General features: G+C 41.7%; 1 protein-coding gene across 2 annotated transcripts in view; it reads right to left on the bottom strand.

Moving 5' to 3' along the window:
- PDCD6IP (programmed cell death 6 interacting protein) overlaps positions 1-6,478 on the bottom strand; it is a 46,577-nt gene extending 40,099 nt beyond the window's left edge. Inside the window, exon 1 of one of the 2 annotated variants that reach the window (XM_059664207.1) lies at positions 6,144-6,478. In XM_059664207.1, the coding sequence (XP_059520190.1) occupies positions 6,144-6,352 (209 nt within the window). In that variant the 5' untranslated portion in view covers positions 6,353-6,478. The remainder of the gene's footprint in view (positions 1-6,143) is intronic. The other variant, XM_059664208.1, reaches the window with a different exon arrangement.
- Between the last annotated feature and the right edge of the window lie 13,449 nt (positions 6,479-19,927).

The raw sequence follows: 19,927 nt of genomic DNA, 5'->3' as shown, positions 1-19,927 counted from the left end.
TTAAATAAAATAACAAATCATAACCTATTCAGGAAAATAAGAACATCATTCTGAAGTATATCATATAAACAAATGAACAGGAAAAGCTCTACCCTACTGTACAATGCCAACTAATAAACGTAGAAGAAAAAATGGAGTTAGGAAAATCATCATTTGACACCTTTCAGAATATAATGCCTGAATCAGGTAAGATTCATCAATGGATACTAAAACAAAAGTTTGATGGAAATAGGATATTGCATAGTCTCAAAGTATCTTCCCATAAAACACTAGTTAGTACAACACACTTATTAATTGTAAGGTTAGGAAACCTGGGAAATACCATCTTAATCAAGTGATGAAAGTTAACATTACCAACAACAGGACAAATCAACTAGTGTTCTTCCTAATATGCACTAAAAAGAACACAGCATCACTTTGGTTGGTACTACTGCCCAAAAATGCATGAATCAGGAGAAAATATGAGACAAATCCCTACTGAGCAGCATTCTACAAAGTAACTACCCTGTACTCTTCAAAAATGTCAAGGCTTCGAAAGACAAGGAAAAATTGAGGAACTGTTCCAGATTAGAGAACTAACTAGAGAGATAACAAATAAAAGCAACGCAGGATCCTAAACTTATAAACATTATTGGGAGAATCAACAAAATTTTAATGAATTCTATGGATTAAATTGTAATATTCAATCAATGTTAATTTCCTGATTTTGAAAGTTTTACTGTGGTTATTATATAGGAGAGTATTCTTGTACTTAGGAAACAAACACTGAAGTATTAAGTGCTCAAACCTATAATGAAGCCCTATTATTTTTAAAACTACATCCAAAAATGTGACAAGGTCTGGCATTACCTGGCCATCATTCAACACTCTCCAAGCCTCATCTCAGAATATTCACTATGCATTCTAGTCACTAAAGTCTGTGCTCTCTCCTGGCCCTAAGCTTTCACACGTTTTTTTACTTTTTTTTTTTTCCTCTGTACCTGGAAACTTTTCCCAGCACAATTTCCCACCTTTTTTGTCTAGGCTGACATGTCATCAAAGAAGCCTTTCCTCATTCATCCATCCAACAAATATATGGCAAGAGCTTCCTATGCAACAAACACAGTTTTAGGAAATTGGAATGTCCTAAAACCTTTGGGGGTGAGGGTGGGAGACAAACATACATTAAAATATAGGAGAGTAGGTAGTGATAAGTACTATGGAGAAAAACAAAGACGTAAGAGGGATAAGGTGTGTGTATATCTGCATCCTCCACATTATTTGATTAACACACTAACATCATTAGTGCTAACATTATCTCAGCATCTTCACCCCCCAAACCAACAATCAGAATGTAAGCAAAGTGGAACTGCAATGTTTTCTTTCCTGATCTATAAAACACTAGGGCTTGAAAAAAACTTCAGAAATCATGAGCCTAGTTCCATCAACTTTATTTTTCAAATGAAAAAGTTACTTCCATAATGACAAAACTAAATTTTAAACCACAAAAGGATGACAGTCAAGTTTATTTAGAAATTTACAAAATCTATATAAGTGACTCAAGTTAATGAAAACAGAACTAAAATTACAAATTAAAAACATCAATGAGAATACTATATGTCAAAACCAGCTGGATGCAGCCAAAAACAGACTCAGAAAAAAAAACATACAGTCCTAAAATAAAACTAGACTTAGTGTTTAAAAAGAGATCGCTCAGTGGTTGAGCATCGACCTGTGAACCAGGAGGTCGCGGTTTGATACCCGGTCAGGGCACATGCCTAGGTTGTGGGGGTTTGCAGGGGGCAGCCAATCAATGATTTTGTCTCATCAATGATGTTTCTATCTCTCCCTCCCTCTCACTTCCTCTCTGAAATCAATAAAAATATGTTTTTTAAAAAAGAGGTGGCTACAAACCTTTAACAAATCTGATCAAAGGACAAAATCATATATAACACATTCACAACATTAGGAACAAGAAAAAATTGTAAAAGCAGATAAGAATAAAACATTTTGCAAGAACTTCTGTGTGACAAAAGGCAACATAAATACAATTAAGAGTTAAGAAACAGATTTAAAGATATTTGCAATATACATAAGGGGAAGGGATAGCCAGAAAAGGTAAATAACTCCTAAAAATCAGTAAGGAAAAAACTAGCAACCTAGAAAATGAGCAGAGAAAAAAAAACAAAAAACAGGCAATTCACAGAAAAAGAAACTAAGGTGACCAGTAAATGTAAGATGCTGGACCTCTGAGAAATCAGGGCACTGCAACCTAAAACAAGGCACTATCTCTCATCCATCAGTATAGCAAAAAAAAAAAACCCAATTAATTTGAATTATTAATTAGTGAGCATTAGGATGGACGTGGAAGAATAAAAAACTCACATATACCTGCTACTGGAAATGGACACTGATGCAACCACTGTGGAGAGCTGAAAATGCAGGTACCCTATTCACTTAAACAAAAACACCCTTTTCCGCTCCCTCCCAAAATGCCACTAAATTTTTTTTTTTTTTTAGTGTTGTGGTTCCTTTTTTTAAATATATTTTATTGATTTCAGAGAGGAAGGGAAAGGGAGAGAAAGATAGAAACATCAATGATGAGAGAGAATCATTGATAAGTTGCCTCCTGCATGCCCTACACTGGGGATCGAGCCAGCAACCTGGGCATGTGCCCTTGACCAGAATTGAACCCAGGGACCCCTCAGTCCACAGGCCGACACTCTATCCACTGAGCCAAACTGGCTAGGGCTAAAAAATTAATTAAAATTAAAAAGATGTAAATGCACAAAGATAAGAAGAATGGGAAAGGGCACAACAGCATACAAGCGGGTTTCAGTGAAATTTTGTAAAAGGTGAAAAGTGAATGAAGCAGAGAAAGCTGAAAATCTAACCGCCTGGAGGGCAGGGAGCTAACAAAATATACCAAGTCAAGTCATGTCAGAGAAGCCAGCAAGAATCTGAATTAAGAAACATGAGATACCACTGAAGACAGGATTTAAAGATGAGGCTGGGAAGAGAAAAGTGCAGTGGAAAAATCTCTGAAACCTTGACTACCAGATCCTCTATTCGGAGAGCAGACTTACAGGAAATGTTAGGGATATCAAGCACAGCTAAGTGGGGAGGATGGGGATTGAGAAGCTTTGGTTAGGAGTGCTGTCAACATCATTCTCTCTCCTTCTTCCTTACTAACAAAATCCAGATTTTAGCTGGGTATGCAGCTGCCTTTAATAAGAATTCCTTTTCTTATAGTACCCTTCCATGAGATGTAGACATATATAATGGCCAATTCCATATGAGCAGGGTATTGTGGGGCAGTTTCCACACTACCTCATTTCTCCCCTCCTGCTATCTTAAACTTGGGTATGGCTGCTATCTGGACCCTGAGAAAAAGGGTTGTACAGAGTGGAAAGCTGGACGGAGCCTGAGCCTGATGAACTTCACAGAACCACTATACCAGCCATGGACTATCAGAACTACCTCTCTACCAACTGTTTACACAGGAATAAAATCATAATTTAACTCCCTGATGACTTGAGATCTACCACATGCAGCTAAATCCAAAGCTGATACAGGTGCCACACTAAAAATAGATGGTATAAAAGACTGCATACATGATTGTTGAGATCCCCAACATCCAATTCCCCAGTAAAATTTCAGAAAGCTGACAACCAAACTTTTTCATGGAAAGAGACCCCAAGCTTTCTCTCTAAAAATACTAATCATCACAAAAGACATGAACACTGAGCTTCCTCTCCCACCTCCCCCCCCCCCCACAAAAAATTATAATACAGGATTCCCATATGATCACCCTAAAGTTCACCATTTATCAAGGCTCTTCTAATCAATTTTTAGTTAAAGCCACTTTATATGGGATGACACTCACTCTCAACCAAATACACATAAATGTGTATTTTAGGAAATTTTACTGGAACATCTCCATTTGAGTAACAATAAAAAGGCAGCTCCATCACTGGACCTATTTGTAGAGCAGTGTACCAGTACTGATCAAGCTAGCTTCTATTGTTTAGGAATTAGCTTAACCCCTCCTTTTTGAAAATTGTACTTAAAAGTTCATTAAGTTAAAAATATGTAAATTAATGTTATTTACACAATTATCCAACATAATCATTAGACAATATTTTGTTTGATTGGAACACATATCTCACAATGTTTGATTTTTACAGATATATACCCAAAAAACTTTTGTACAGACCTCCATTATAAAATATAATAGACTGTAGTATATCAATTAAGTTATCCTAACCCCACTAGAAGAGTAAGAAGGGGGGGGGGGGAGTAGTTGATAATAAATGAGCTAGGAGAGGATCGTATAAAGGAGACTAAAGAAACATGGTTAGTTTCAAAGACGCTATCTGTGCAACAGTCCTATACCTAGGAACAGTTTCACATTTATGCCTGGGAAAAGAATAAAGTGATAAACAAATGAATGAAAGTTTAAAGTTCACACCAGAACCCTATCAGTACCACAATCCACTATTCATTCTTCCTTGTCCGTTAGCCTTAAATCCATGCATCAATTGTCACCGAAAACTCCAAGCTCCTTAAGGGTTGGTACCAAAACAAACACTCTATTCAATAAGACTGTTATCATAGTGTTCACTATACCCATGTTTTTTTAATATTAATAAGGGGAAACCCTCACGGAATGCTACTCATGCCTACATGAAAATTGCTTTGGAAATTTCTGTTAAAGTTTGTTAATTCTAAAGAATGCCTAAGTATTCCTAGGTTAACTTTTAAAAAAGAAATGCTCATACTAAATATCAAATTAATGCTCTTTACAGCTCAACAGTCTTATCTTTAAAACTGACACCACGAGATCATCATCCTCTCTCTCTCAGCGATCTATTCAGTGGCTTCCTTTGGGGGGAACCAGGTCTTCCTCCTTCGCTACTGCTCTGACCCATGGCGGAGGAGACGTCAAACCAGCTGAGTGACTGGCAATGAAATTAGGGCCTTTAACCACCATCACACATGGGCACACGCCAACCCAAACAGAGCTCCCCATGGCTTCCACCCGAGCTAAGGAGAAACGGCCCGCTCGGATGTAAGATCCTGAGTGTAACGACGCTGTAATTGCAGTAGACCCACCGGTGGCCCTCTCCCCCAACACAGGAACAAAGCTCAGCTGCGAAGCCATCCGCATGGAGGCAAGGTGCGACCCGGCGGATGATCCCTAAAGCTAAGGACGCGGCATTACGAAACTTCTCCGTCACCAGCACCAACAAGCTGGTGCCACCTGGGCTTCTACGGACAACCTAGCACAGCTGTGTTTGCCCTGTTAGCCAAGGGCAAGATGTTCCACCTAGAAAATGAGATGAGGCGAAAGAAATGTCTTAACTGTAAAGTGCCCTAGACGTGTTCTGTTATTCTAACTGCAAAGCACCAGGAAAAAAAAAGAGCTCTCATTAAAGACAGCGCGAGCTCCAAAAGCCTTTGTGAAACCACCAATTGACGCCGGGACGCGCATACCTGTTGGTGGACAAAGTGACTTTAGGCTATTTCTCTTGAACCTTCTACTATGTCCCTCACACGTGTAACCTCAAAGAATGGCAGCGCCTAACCCTTGGAATTTTCCACCTGTCATCCGATGATGATGAACTTGGGAAGATGGCTCATTTCAAGTGGACAATGTAGTTAAGTAACAGGCATTTGTCCACAGTGTCCCGATTCTCCTACAGCCCTCGAGCAACCTCTATTTTGAAATTGAAATCTGGCCAAGAAATACACACACACACACACACACACACAAAAAGGTGGGGGGAGGAGAGTCTTAATTAAATACATTCCCTCCCCCACCAAAAAAAAGGGGGGGAGGGGGAGAAAACTAGTTCTGAGTAAATGTGGCAGGAGAGATCGATCAGTACGTGGCTGACCGTTCCTCCGGGGTATCCGACCCCCCGAGCCGGGAGGACCGAGGGCTGCGGCGAACCGGCAGCACCGGTGCCCGGAGCCCGGGCAGGGCCAGCGGCAGCCGGCGGGGCGGCTCCTGCTCACCAGGAAGGAATGCAGACCACACCTACGCGCCCCAACAGGCCAGCGGGGCGGCCGGGTCTGGGCCCCGGGTGCGAGGGAGGGAAGGAGGGAAGCAGGAGGAAGGGAGGGGGCGGCAGGCGGCCCGAGCCCGGCCCCAGGCCCACCTCAGCAGCGTCTCCAGCGCGCCCTCGTGCTTGTCCAGCGGGCGGCCGAGCGCGGCGCGGCGCAGCTTGCTGAGCTCCTCGGCCGCGCGGCAGTACTGGGCCTGCTCCTCCCCGCCGCTCGGGTAGGTCTGCTGGATGAACTTCACCAGCGGCTTGGCCAGGTCCACCTCCGAGGTCTTCTTCAGCTGCACCGAGATGAACGTCGCCATGGCGAGCTCCTCCGTCGCCGTGCCGGCCAAAGAAACTGCGGGACGACAGCGACGAGGCCGGGGAGCGGACTGGCGGACCCACCGGGGGACGGACGGGCGCTCCGCTGGCGCTTCGGTCCGGCCACTTCCGGGAGCTCGCGCGCAGGCGCCGTCCGCGCGCCGCCCGCGATCACGTGGGGGAGTCGGGGCGGTGGCTCCCGCTCACCTGGGCCCAACCGGGCCTGGGCTGCGCGAGGAAGGCTCGGCTTTCGTCTCGGGTGGGATCCTGGGCTTCCGTGCCGCCGCGACGGGTGGACAGACGCTTTCATGCAAAAGTAACCATTCATATGCCTTCACTCGGACAACTCGGGGGCGTCCTGTGACTGCCAGCCGGGAGAGAGTGCGGCGACCTGGGCAAGACCAATGGTACTGCATTCCCGGCTGCCGTGCACTGGTATTGAGTGCACCGTAGCCTCGGAAGCAAGGTCCCTACCATTCGCACTTCAGGTAAGGAATCAAATGCTAAAGTGACAAAAAAAAAAAAAAAAAGTTTCATGGAACAAAAATCAGGGTTGATGGGATGTGGGATATGAGGATCCCTTGGAAGAACCTAACTTACACAAGATAAATTAGTGAAGGCTTTCCTGAGAAGGCGAAGGTAAAATGACCAGTTTGAGAAGATGCCTGACATTGGAAGAAGGGGGAAATGGCGAGGAGAGTAGTGGCAAGGGAGAGCTTCCCAGAGCAAGGGGCAGCGAGTGCAGAGGCCCCCGGAGGCAGCGCTTCCCAGCTGCAGGGAGGTGAAGCCAACACTGGGGAACACTTAAAAGAAGCAAGGAAGGAATGGAATGAAATAAAGTTGGAAGGGTAAGCTGTTAGGTCTGATCAGATAATCAAATCGATACCCCCTCCCTCTGGGAAACGAACTTTTAGATCGTTTTGCAATCGACATTTCCTTTAGCTTAGACCACATTCATTTGCTCAGACCAGTAATTTTCCTCTCGGACTTGCCCAAGATCTGGACCCGCCCAGAGAATTCCCGGCTGAAGAAGCCCACTTAGAGTCCTTTGAAATCTCTGCCTCCCCATCCCTGGAGGCTGGTGCCATTTGGGGGCTCAGCCCATCTGGTTTTCCAGATGACCTAATCCTATGTAATAAAAGACTCATATGCAAATCGACTGAATGGCCAACCGATGAGTCACTGTGCATGCACTGACCACCAGGGGGCAGACACTCAACACAGGAGCTGCCGCCTGGTGGTCAGTGCACTCCCATGGGGGGGGGGGGGGGGCGCTGCTCAGCCAGAAGCCCTAAGCTGGGGTCACGGCTGGCAAGTGTCAGTGGCAGGAGCCTCTCCCACCTCTGCTGCAGTGCTAAGGATGTCCGACTGACAGCTTAGGCCCACTCTCCACAGGCCTAAGCCATCAGCCGGACATCCCCGAGGGCTCCTGGACTGTGAGAGGGTGCAGGCCAGGCTGAGGGGCCCCCACTCCCCCCGAGTGCATAAATTTCATGCACCAGGCCTCTAGTAAATTTATAATTCTTAACCACTTTTGGCCTCATCTGTTCCTTTGGGGACCCTTACATTTGGTGCTGAAACCCAGGAGGGTTCCTGGCTTCAGTCACACTGAGTCTGCTACTCTGAAAGCTGTAGGCAGTGACAGCTCGTCCTGGGCTTACCTCAGCAAACTCCACCCAGCGTCCTAATCAAGCACTGCTGTAATTAATGATTTTGGCAGGTGTTAGGGATTTTTTTTCTATATCCCTTCCTAACAGGAGACCACATTCCACTCAAAATAGGGACGATTAACTGGACAGGAACCTGTACTCTAGTCTCTCTCTCACCCAATATTCAGTCTTTACCTGTCCCTGTAATCCATCATATCTAACACAAAAGGGCAGTCTAGATAATCCCCTTCCTCATAACCCTCAGTGTCTCAGTAGGTGTTGGGATTGGCATAGGGGATTTAACCACTGCTCTATCATCTTTTGAATTTCTGTCTCAGGACCTACAGGAAAGCCTAGATGACATTGCCAAAAGTTTAGTTCAAATTCAGGATTAGATAAACTCACTAACGACTGTCCCGCTCCAAAATCAGAGAGGACTAGACCTCCTAACTGCAGAGAAAGTGAGTCTATGCCTCTTTCTGGAAGATGTCAATCAGTCTGGCCTAGTTAGGGATGCCACCCAAAATTTAACAGAAAGGGCCACAAAGATTAGAAAACGTCAATCACCTTCATGGGACTACTGGCCAAAAAATATAAATTGGTATACCAGGCTACTTTCCTTCATAGGACCATTAACACTCCTATTCCTCATCCTCATTTTTGGCTCATGTATTCTGCGTCATTTTTCATCTTCAGGACCACTCTCGAGCCTTCACCAAACCAGTCTGGGGGAATCATGCTGCTGCAACCACTTACTCCAACCATGAGGAATCTATGCAGGGTTTCAGCCAACTACAATTAAATTCCATCACCTTATGATCTTGATATCTCCTCTCAGATGGAAGAAATGACCTCCGTCCTTATTCCATAAAGCAAAAAGGCTGAGTCAGACCTAACAGAAGCAAGCATTAAATCCTTCAGAACCTTGTATACCACGTTAAAGAATTTGTATTGTAGCATAAAGCAAAGAAAGCAATACATGCATTTAAGCAACAGTGACATTATACAATTATTTTAAAAGGCCATCCTATGCATTGATCTGATAGTGTATCTCTTGATGAGATGTAGTATGAAGTACACAGTATCCATCATCTATTGGAGCAAAGTAAACGACACCATAGGAAGTAACCAAACAAATCCAGAAGGTGAAACATTCTGCAGGATAACTGGCCCCATCTCTTCAATAACTTATTGTTTTGAATAAAGCCACTACTCTACTCTATGAAAAGAATTTTAAGGGACATAAGAGTCTGGATTAAATTCTAGTTTGAACAGGCCACCTATAAAATGCATTTTTCAGGACAATTGAGGAAATTTTAATGTAAATGTACTGAGTGTATGCTGAAAATGTGTTGCCGTGGAAGGTGGAGATCATTAACTAGGAAGAGCAAGCCACAGAACAGTTGTAATACAAATAAACACTACAATAACTCATAAATAATACAAAAATAAACTTGCCCATACAACTTTAGACCTACTTTTGCCCACCCTTTTCTATGTTACAATATCTCATTTTGATTACAAAATGTAGTGCTTTCAGGTGCTATGGGAAAAAAAAAAGATCTAGCATTATATCCTAAGGTGTTAGCAGTTAAAATCTTTGAAAGTGGAAATGTGTATTTTATTTTTGCCTATCTTTGTATGTAATTTTTACAGCATACATACTATTTTTGCTATATACGTTTATTTTATCACAATTTTTAAATTTTTATTTTTATTAGAATATCCTAGGTTAAAATAAAATAGCTACTGTGTAGTGAATGCATTAAGAGGAAGACAAGATGGAACCTGGGAGGATCATGAGACCATTTCAAAAATCCAGGTAGGAGATCATGAAAGCTAACATTAGCAAGAGTGAACCACGTTGATATATTTTTGAGTTAAACATTGAAGAATTTATTGATAAAAAGGATAGGAAAGTAAAAAGTTTTGAATCATTTGTTAATATTTAACTCAGCCATGTTTATTTCCTTCATAAACTTATCCCAACTCGCAAGTATGTTGTTTGTTGATTTACTTTTTCGCTGACTTTCCTACTAGAATATAAGCTCCATGAGGGCAAAAATTGTGTTTGTTTAATATACTGTTATATGTCCAGTACCTGGCACATTCTAAGCCCTCAGTACATATATTTGAATGAGTATTTTATTATTTGTAAAAAAAATAAATAAAAATTAGATTTCTTCTAGCAAAACACCTCACCTTCCCTAATCACAGTTACCTTCATTAATTAGGAAATAGGCCAGTGGCTGAAAGAGGATGTTATATTGAAATAGTCTAGCTTGTGCTCTGGTAATAAACAATTGCAAAATTGCAGTGTCTTAACATAATAAACAGTTGTTTCTTACGCAAAGTCGAGGCAACTGTCCAGGGTTACTGTACTTCAAGCAGTATCTCAATAAACCAGACTAATTGATCTTTTAGCTCAGCCATCTCAGCGTGAGACTCCATATTCAAAGGAAAAAGGAACCCTTAGCACCACACAGCAGCTTTTCACTGCCTCGGCCCTCTCCCATCCACTCACGTTTCACTGGCTAGACCTCTCACCTGGCCCCATCAAACCACAGCAGGACTGGGAAGTCCAGTCTTCTATATGCCCAGGAAGGAAGGGAGAACTGGGTATTGGGGAGCACCAGTGATACATTCCAAAAATGAGTTTCATGCTTCCAAAGTTGCTTATGGTAACATTGCTTTTCCATCTGTGTACTCCAACTTCATACATTATGTTCTCAGAATGTATTCTCAGTGTAATATTGGGGGGGGGGGTATTAAATTCAAAGATTTTCCTCCCTGATAATCTCTTGTTCTGGTAGGCCCATCCTTACCCCCACTGATTGAACCAAGAGAGATAATTGCCTCTTTGGAAGAACAGAACCCTGCTGGAAACAGTTTTCAGTTTCAAAATAGAGTTTTGCTACTGGCATCTAGTGGGTAGAGGCCAGGAATGCTACCTACAATGCGTAAGGCAGTCCTCCACAACAAACACTTATTCGGTCTAAAATGTCAGTAGTACTGAGGGTGGTATTCACTCATGGGAAGCATTCTGTTCAGAACGGTCTCCAAAATTTGAGGAATATACTGCTGGGAGTACAGTACAATCCATCTTGAAGGAGTGGGTTGTTCCAAAGAATGAATGAAGGCTTCCTTTGAGAGATGAGAAGGAAGCATTGTTGCAGAGAGATTGGTATCTAAGAATAGGGGAGAAAAATTAAGAACTGGAATATAACAGCAAGGGTTGAATTTCTTGAGGACTTTTCCATTACACTAAGGAGAAAGTCGTGTAGTACATCTTGTGTACTGTGTGTTTATGTCCTTCCATGTAGGCTAAGGAAGAGTCCAGAGGATCTATCCTGTGTATAGCTGGCTTTAAGAATAAAAGATGGCCTGACCTGGTTTGGCCCAGTGGATAGAGCGTTGGCCTGTGGACTGAAAGGTCCCAGGTTCGATTCTGGTCAAGGGCATGTACATCGGTTGCAGTTTCCCTGACCCTGGTCGGGGGGGGGGGGGGTGCAAGAGGCAACCAATTGATGTGTGTCTCTCACATGGATGTTTCTCTCTGTCTCTCCCTCTCTCTTCCACTCTCTAAAAATCAATGGGAAAAATATCCTTGGCTGAGGATTAACAACAACAAAAAAGAATAAAAGATGGATGAATTCAGTACAGCTGCAAAACCAATTTATGAAAATCTGTTGGATTTCTATGAATTATCAAACAACTATCAAAGAGAAAATAAGAAAACAATGCTATTTACAATAGCATCAAAAGCAATAAAATACTTAGAAATAAATTTAACCAAGTAGGTGAAAGATCTGTATACTAAAAACTATAAAACACTGATGAAAGAACTTGAACAAGATACAGAGATTGGAAGAGTTAGTGTTGTTAAAATGTCCATTCTAGGCCCTGGCTGTGTAATTCAGTTGGTTAGAGCGTTGTCCCAATATGCCAAGGTTGCGGGTTTGATCCCTGGTCAGGGCACATATAAGAATTAACCAATGAATGCATAAATAAGTGGAACAACAAATCAGTGTTTCTCTAAAATCAATAATGTTCATACTACTCAGAGCCATCTATAAACTCAATGCAATCCCTTTCAAAATTCCAATAATATTTTCACAGAAATAGAAAAACAATCCTGATATTTGTATGCAACCACAAAAGACGCCAAACAGGAAAAAAAAAAATCTGGAGAAAATACAAAGCTGGAGGTATCACTCTTTCTGATTATATCACAAAACTATAGTAATCAAAACAGTGTGGTATAAAGACAGATACATAGATAATGGAACAAAGTAGTTTCTGTTCAATTATTTATGTTGTGGTGCTGTGAAAATAGGATAGTATCTTCATTAAGTGGTGCTGGGAAAGTGAATGTCCACATGCAGGGGGAAAAAAAGAAAGAAGCTGGGCTCCTATCTTATACTATATACAAACATCAATTCAAAATGGTTCAAGACGGTAAGACCTGAAACCATGAAACTCCTAGAAGAAAACATAGGCGTTAGCTCCTTCACATTGATCTTTGCAGTGATTTTTTTGGATTTGACACCAAGAGCAAAGGCAACAAAAGCAAAAATAAGCCAGTGGTCTACATCAAACCAAAGAACTTCAACACAGCACAAGAAACCATCAATAAAATGAAAAGGCAACTGCCCTAGCTGGTTTGGCTCAGTGGATAGAGCGTTAGCCTGCAGCCTGAAGGGTCCCGGGTTCAATTCCAGTCAAGGGCACATGCCCGGGTTTTGGCCTCCATCCCCAGTAGGAGGTGTGCAGAAGGCAGCCAATCAATGATTCTCTCTCATCGTTGATGTTTCTCTCTCTCTCTCCCTCTCCCTTCCTCTCTGAAATCAATAAAATATATTTTTTAAATAAAAAGGCAACCTATAGAATGGGAGAAAATACTTGCAAACCACATATCCAGTAAGGGGTTAATATCCAAAAGCTATAAGAAGTTCATACATCTCAATAGCCCACTCCAAAGGAAACATTAAAAAATGGGGGAAACATCTGAATAAACATTTTTCCGAAGAAGACATACAAATGGCCAACAGGTATATGAAAAAGTGCTCACTCATCATCAGAGAAGTACAAATCAAAACAATGAGATATTGTTCCACCCCTGTTAGAATGGCTATTATCAAAAAGACAAGAGATTTCAAATGCTAGTGAGGATATGGAACAAAACCATTGTGCACTGTTGGTGGGAATATAAACTAGTACAGCCACTTTGGAAAACACTATGAAGGTCCCTCAAGAAATTAAAAATAGACCTACTATATGATTCAGCAATCCTATATTCTGAGTATATATCTAGAGTAATGAAATCATTATCTCAAAGAGATCTGTACCCCTATGTTCATTGCAGGATTATTCACAATAGCCAAGATATGGAGACAACTAAGTGTCTGTTGATGGATGAATGTAATATATATCCACATCTGCATAGATATATAATGGAATATTATCCTATATAATAAGAGATGGATATGCTAATTAGCCCTGATATGCTAATTAGTCATGACTAGTATGCAAATTGACCATCACTCCAACACACAAGATAGCCGCCCCATGTGGTCAAAGATGGCCACCACAAGATGGCTGGCAGGGCAGGAGAGGGCAGTCAGGGGGACCAGGCCTGCAGGGGAGGGCAGTTGGGGGCAACCGGGCTGGCAAGGCAGGGCCGTTCGGGGCGACTGAGCATGTAGAGGAGGGCGTTGGGGGCAACCGGGCCGGCAGGGAAGGGCAGTTGAGGGCAATCGGGCCAGCAGGGGAGGACAGTTGGGGGCGATCAGGCCGGCAGGGGAACAGTTAGGCGTCGATCAGGCTGGCAGGGGAGTGGTTAGGGGGTGATCAGGCTGGCAGGCAGAAGCGGTTAGGGGCAATCAGGTAGGCAGGCAGCGAGCGGTTGGGAGCCAGCAGTCCTGGATTGTGCAAGGGATCCCAGATTGGAGAGGGTACAGGCTGGGCTGAGGAACCGCCCCCCCCCCCAATGCACGAATTTCATGCACTGGGCCTCTAGTACATTCATAAAAAGGTAACCCTGCCCTGGCAGGTGTTGCTAAGTGGTTAGAGTGCTGACTCATGGCACAGAGGGTCTCGAGTTTGATTTCTGGTCAAGGTTATAGGTTTGATACCCACCCAGGTTGATGAGCATGCAGAAGGCAACTAATCAATGTGTGTCTCTCACATCTCTCTCTCCCTCTCCCCCTCTTTTCCCCATTTCGCACACTCTAAAAATCAATGGGAAAAATATCCTCAGGTGAGGATTAACAACAACAACAAAGAAGGCAATCCTGCCATTTCTAACAACATGGATGAATCTGGAGAGCATTATCCTAAAGTTATAAAAACCAAACAGAGAAAGACAAATGCTGCATAGTATCACTTATATGTGGAATAAAGAAAAAAGTCTAACTCATCTAAACAGAGAGCAGAATGGTGATTTCCAGGGGCTTAAAGGTAGGGAAATTAGAGAGAAGTTGGTAAATGATTACAAACTTTCAGTTGTAAGATGAGTAAGGCCTGAGGATCTAATGATAACTGTATTGTATGACTGAAAATTTATGAGTAGAACTTTAGTTCTCACAAAGCAAAATGATGGCTGGACTAACTCAATAATGGGAATCTAACTGTATGCCTATATCAAATATCACATTGCACACTTAAACTACAATTTACTTGTCAATTTTACACACACACGTAGGTATATATATCTGAAAAAATGAAAGATGGAAAACTGCTATAGCCCTCACAGACCCCAGTCTCTCCTTCCTCTGCCCCACAAGGTGTCACTGTTGAAACACAGAAGATCTGCTATAGCAAAGACTGTTCACAAGATGGAGCTATTAAAACTTAAGTGCTCGGATAATCTGCAATTCCAATGTTTAAAAAAATGCCCAGGCCTCTTTTTTCTGGGACACACCTGTGATGCTAGAGCAAAATTTATATTCCCTGGGCTTGTCCTCCCAGCCAGCAATGTTAAGCCCAGTTCAGCAGACCAGGCTTCTCTCTTCTTCATGGTGAATTTCTCCTGGGTAAGCCGATGGTATCTTTTGCTGCCCTCTCAGTGTTACTTCAGGGAATCAGAGGTGATGTAGTAACACTGGCCTTCCTGAAGGAAGTGCTCAAGGCTTCAATGACTTCCTTCTCAGAGGGATCCTTAGTCTTAGGGAAAACTGTCTTCTGGCAAACTTCAAACTCCTTGTACCAAAGAGCATGATGAAAAGAGCAGCATTGACAACTCCCAGAGTGTCTGGCTACACCCTTCCCCTACCTGCCTCCCATCTGCCCAATTAAAAAGAACCCCCTTCCAGAACCAAGGGGATCTCCACTATAGAGATGCAGCTGTCAGTTTTAAATGGTAGTAAATCTCATTTCCGTTACCCAGGAATCAACTTCTTACCGATAGTGATCATGTTTCATACTATAAATTTATAACTATACTAGAGGTCCAGGGCATGAAATTCATGCATGGGTAGGGTCCCTAGCCCTGGCTGGTGATCAGGACCGATCAGGGCCTTCTGGCTGCTGACCAGGGTCTTCCTTCCAGCTGCTGGCCAGGGCCTTCCTTTGTTCTGTGCCGCCCCCTGGTGGTCAGTGCATATCATAGCGAGTGATAGAACTCCCGGTCAAACTCCCACAGGGACACTTTGCATATTAGCCTTTTATATATACAGATTCTGCTAAAATATTCTATTGTCATAGGAGTGATTTTCACTAGTTTTATTAGTATGCAGACTGTTTTCACTTTCTTAACATGGATGCTCTGCTGGAAATTACATCTGTGTATATAGCAATATAAGTATTGATTTGACCAAATCTTATAATAAACTATATTGGGAAGATGAAGGATAATAGGAAAGGGAATGGCACTATAAGAGAATAAATTCTCATCTACCATAATATGAAGTCTATAGGTAATAGCTAAAGGTAGCATGTGCATATTATTGACAAAAAAGTAGAGGGTACAAAAAGCCAGAGCAGATAGGTAAAAGAGTAAAAATTAGATGCCTCTGGAGAGGAGGAGTAAAGAAAGTAAGGAGGGGTAGGAAAGGGAAATGCTCTATTTTGTCACAGCCTTTTTAGTACTAAAAGAGGAAACTCGGGGGTTCTCTTTTTCCTTCCAATGCAGGGGGGAAATCCAGTTCTTCTCTACTATTTCTTTATTCCCTGTGTGTCTCCTTTACCTTCACAGAGAACACTTCCTTTCCGACACCTGTAGTCACCAAATATGTGAAGGCTTTTTTCCCCACAACAACAAGCAAGTCTCTACACCAGCTAGGTGTCCTACAATTTAACTCAAGTCTAGCACTATCTACCTGGAAGATAGTGCCAGATCCCACAAGCTGAGATATCGGTCCCACAAGACTGCCCCCTGCCTTCAACCTCAGACGCCAGTCCCAAACCCGCCTGTGCTTCTGACCGATGGGGCTATACATTGAAGGTTCCAGTGACCTTTCCTTGGGTTCAGTTGATATGCTAGAGTGGCTCACAGAACTCAGGGAAACCTTTACTTAAATTTACCAGTATATTAGAAGAAATGATAAAGGATACAGATGGACAGCCAGTTGAAAAGATACAGATGGCAAGATCTGGGCAGGTCCCAAGTGCAGGAGCTTCTGTCCCCATGGAGTTCTGATGTCATCTTCTGGTGCAGATGTGTCTGACAACCCAGAAGCTCTTTGAACCCTGCACCACTGGCATTTTTATGGAGGCTTTCTCCCATGGGCATCAATTATGAACTCTGTTTTTAGCCCCCTCCTCTCTCTGGAGGATGACGGGTGGGACTGAAAATTCCAAGCTTCTAATCATGGCTCCATCTTTCTGGTTACCAGCCCCCTTCCAGGAGCCATCACTCAGAGTCATCTCAAGGTGCAAAAGATGCTCCTAGGGCTCTTAACATTTTGGAAATGACAAGGGTTTTAGGATCTCTGTGCCAGGAACCGGGGGTATAGGCCAATATACATATATTTTTCTATTATCTCACAAGTACTATTTGACTTTTTAGAATGTGTATATATTACTTTAATAAAATAAAAATTAAAGGGGGAAAATGGGAGATATCTGTAATTATATCAACAAAGAAAAAAATAAATTAAAAAGCCAGGACTGGATGAGGTCATGAGATAGACAGAGAAAAAAAGAACTCTAGTATCTGAGTCCAGAGTCCCTCCACTGTTCAGAGGTCAGGAAGATGAAGAGGAGCCGGCAAAGGAGACAGAAGGAGCAGCCAGAACTGTAAGAGGAGAACCATAAGGGAGTAGCGTCTTGGAAGCTAAGTGGAGAAATCATTTCCAAAAGGACAATGATAAAGCATGCCAAGTGCTGTTAGTTAAAATGAAAATTGATCATTAAATTTGATAAGAGCCATCTTGGTGGAGTGAAAGCCTGATCTAAGTAGATTCTAGAGAGTATGTGAGGATAGAAAGTAAAAATGGCAAGAACAGCAATTCTCCGTAAGGGAACAGGTTGGGCATTGGTGTGTCAAGAGGGAGTTTTGGTGCGTATAAATGTGAGCCTCTCTGTGTATAATTTTAAATGAAAATTATTTGAATGTTGATGAAAATGACCTTCTTTGTTATAGGCCAGAGTATGTGATTTATAGCCATGTTCCCTAAAATAAACTCTTTTGGGTCAGACAACATTAATCTTTTAATATGATCCTGGCTTCAATCTGATAAATTTTAAGATTTTTGCGTCCATGTATAGTATAGGTGTGGAAAATTAACTTAGTTTTACCAAGAAACTTGGTAAACTATTTCTTATTTTCTATGTTCAAAAGACACACAAAGGAAATTCTCATTCCTTAAAATTCTCACTCATTAACTTGTCTGGATCAAGTGAGAAAACATGCTTAAGAGGATCAAACAAACTTGGTTCCTACTCTGGTTCTTTCCCAATAAGTGAAATAAATAAAGCTATATAACCCAAGGCAACTTACTTTACTTTCTTTTTTTTCAATATATATTTGTATTGATTTTAGAGAAGAAGGGGGAAAGAGAGAGATAAAAACATCAATGATGAGAGAGAATCATTGATCTCTGGCTTCCTGCACATCCCCCACTGGGGATCGAGTCTGCAACTGGGTATGTGCCCTAACCAGGAATCGAACCATGACCTCCTGGTTGATAGGTCGATGCTCAACCATTGAGCCATGCTGGCCGGGCAACTTACTTTATTTCTTTCAACCTAATTTCCTTCTCTGTAAAATGGTGGTAGTAATAATAATACCTATCTCATATTATTGTTGAGGATTTAATAAGATAAACTTATAAAGTGCTTAGGCCCTGACCGGTTTGGCTCAGTGGATAGAGCGTCCGCCTGCGGGCTGAAGGGTCCCAGGTTCGATTCCGGTCAGGGGCATGTACCTTGGTTGCGGGCACATGCCCAGTTGGGGGTATGCAAGAGGCAGCTGATCGATGTTTCTCTCTCATCGATGTTTCTAACTCTCTATCCCCTTCCCTTCCTCTCTGTGAAAAATCAACAAAATGTATTAAAAAAATAAAAAATAAAAAAATAAAGTGTTTAGGATGGCACTTAAATATAGCTAGATGTTTAGCAAGGCTAATAAGTATAGTTATTATCATTAATAATTATTTTTAAATATTTTTTTTCTAATTCTTCTGTTAGTTACTGACCTACCATTTTCTGTTGCTTCTTGGGTTAATTTTTGCAGAAAGGTCATTGGTTTTATCAAGTTAGGATAATTTGATTTTGTTATCAGGTTGGGAATTTTAGCTCAGTTATAAAAAGCAGGCTACAGCTAGCAGACAGGAAGAAAATAGGCCAAAGGCATAAAAGGGGAAATCTGATGAACCAGAGTCCACAGAGAAATGGGAGAGGGGAGGCCAAGTCCACAGATTGATGTGCTGAACAAAAAGGAACAACAGCTGCTGAGGCCGGCAGTAAGGGATGGATTGGTGTTAAATATGAAGAGAGGGAGGAAAGAAAGAGGAGGAGTTTCCTGTGATATGTACACTTTAATTATTTAACAAAAAGACTTAAATTACATTTTATCGTCTCAAACACTGTGAAAAAAATTTCTCTACACTACATTAACATCACACCATAGAATTGTATTTTAAAGTATTCACTTGTGACTGATATAAAAAAACTGAAATGTGAGCCCTTTCTAGAAGAAGTAATGTGGAAAAATATACAGAAAACTGTAGAACACATTGAGAGAAAATAAAAACCAAATTCATGAGCATGAACCAAAGCGTTTCAGCAAAGCACATCATCTCCTGGGTGTTTTTATCATATAGAGAGAAGGTCTTTGTAGAAATAGAATCACAAAATATCTCCCCTCAGCATGATCAGATTATATTTATTAAATAAATCATTTTACTCACAAAAATGCTTACCAAATAGACATTGGGTTGTTGTTTTTAATTATATCCGAGTACAAAAAATTTAAATGGCAAGGGAAAACATATTAATTCATAACAGTATGTCCTGGATAAGATGGCCAAATCTAAGATTTTCTTGTGCTTAGATTACCAAGCATTGAAGGATCATATCTGCTATTTTTTAAAAAGGCATATAACAAGAATATATCAACTAAATAAGAGCTGGAGAATAATTTCTTGTTATGTATAAGTGATGGTATAATTCATATGTTATATGAACCATGTTATATAATAAGAGTATCTTTACTAAATGTTAACTAGGGAATAATTGCTCTTTATGTAAGGTTAAGTTCTTTATTTTAATGTTTTTATTGATTTTTAGAGAGAGGGGGGGAGAGAGACTTCAATGTGAGAGTGTAACATCCATTGGTTGCCACCTGCATGCCCCTGGCCCAGGATCAAGCCAGGAACCCTTTAGTGCATGGGATGGTGCCCAACCAACTCAGCCACACAGGGCAGGGCTGTATGCTGAAGTTCTTATCAGTTTTATCATTATCTACGGTAAGCAAGAAGATGAGCA

The sequence above is a fragment of the Myotis daubentonii genome, chromosome 14, assembly GCF_963259705.1.
Source record: "Myotis daubentonii chromosome 14, mMyoDau2.1, whole genome shotgun sequence".
Classification (NCBI taxonomy): Eukaryota; Metazoa; Chordata; class Mammalia; order Chiroptera; family Vespertilionidae; genus Myotis; species Myotis daubentonii.
This window is presented reverse-complemented; position numbering and strand designations above follow the sequence as displayed.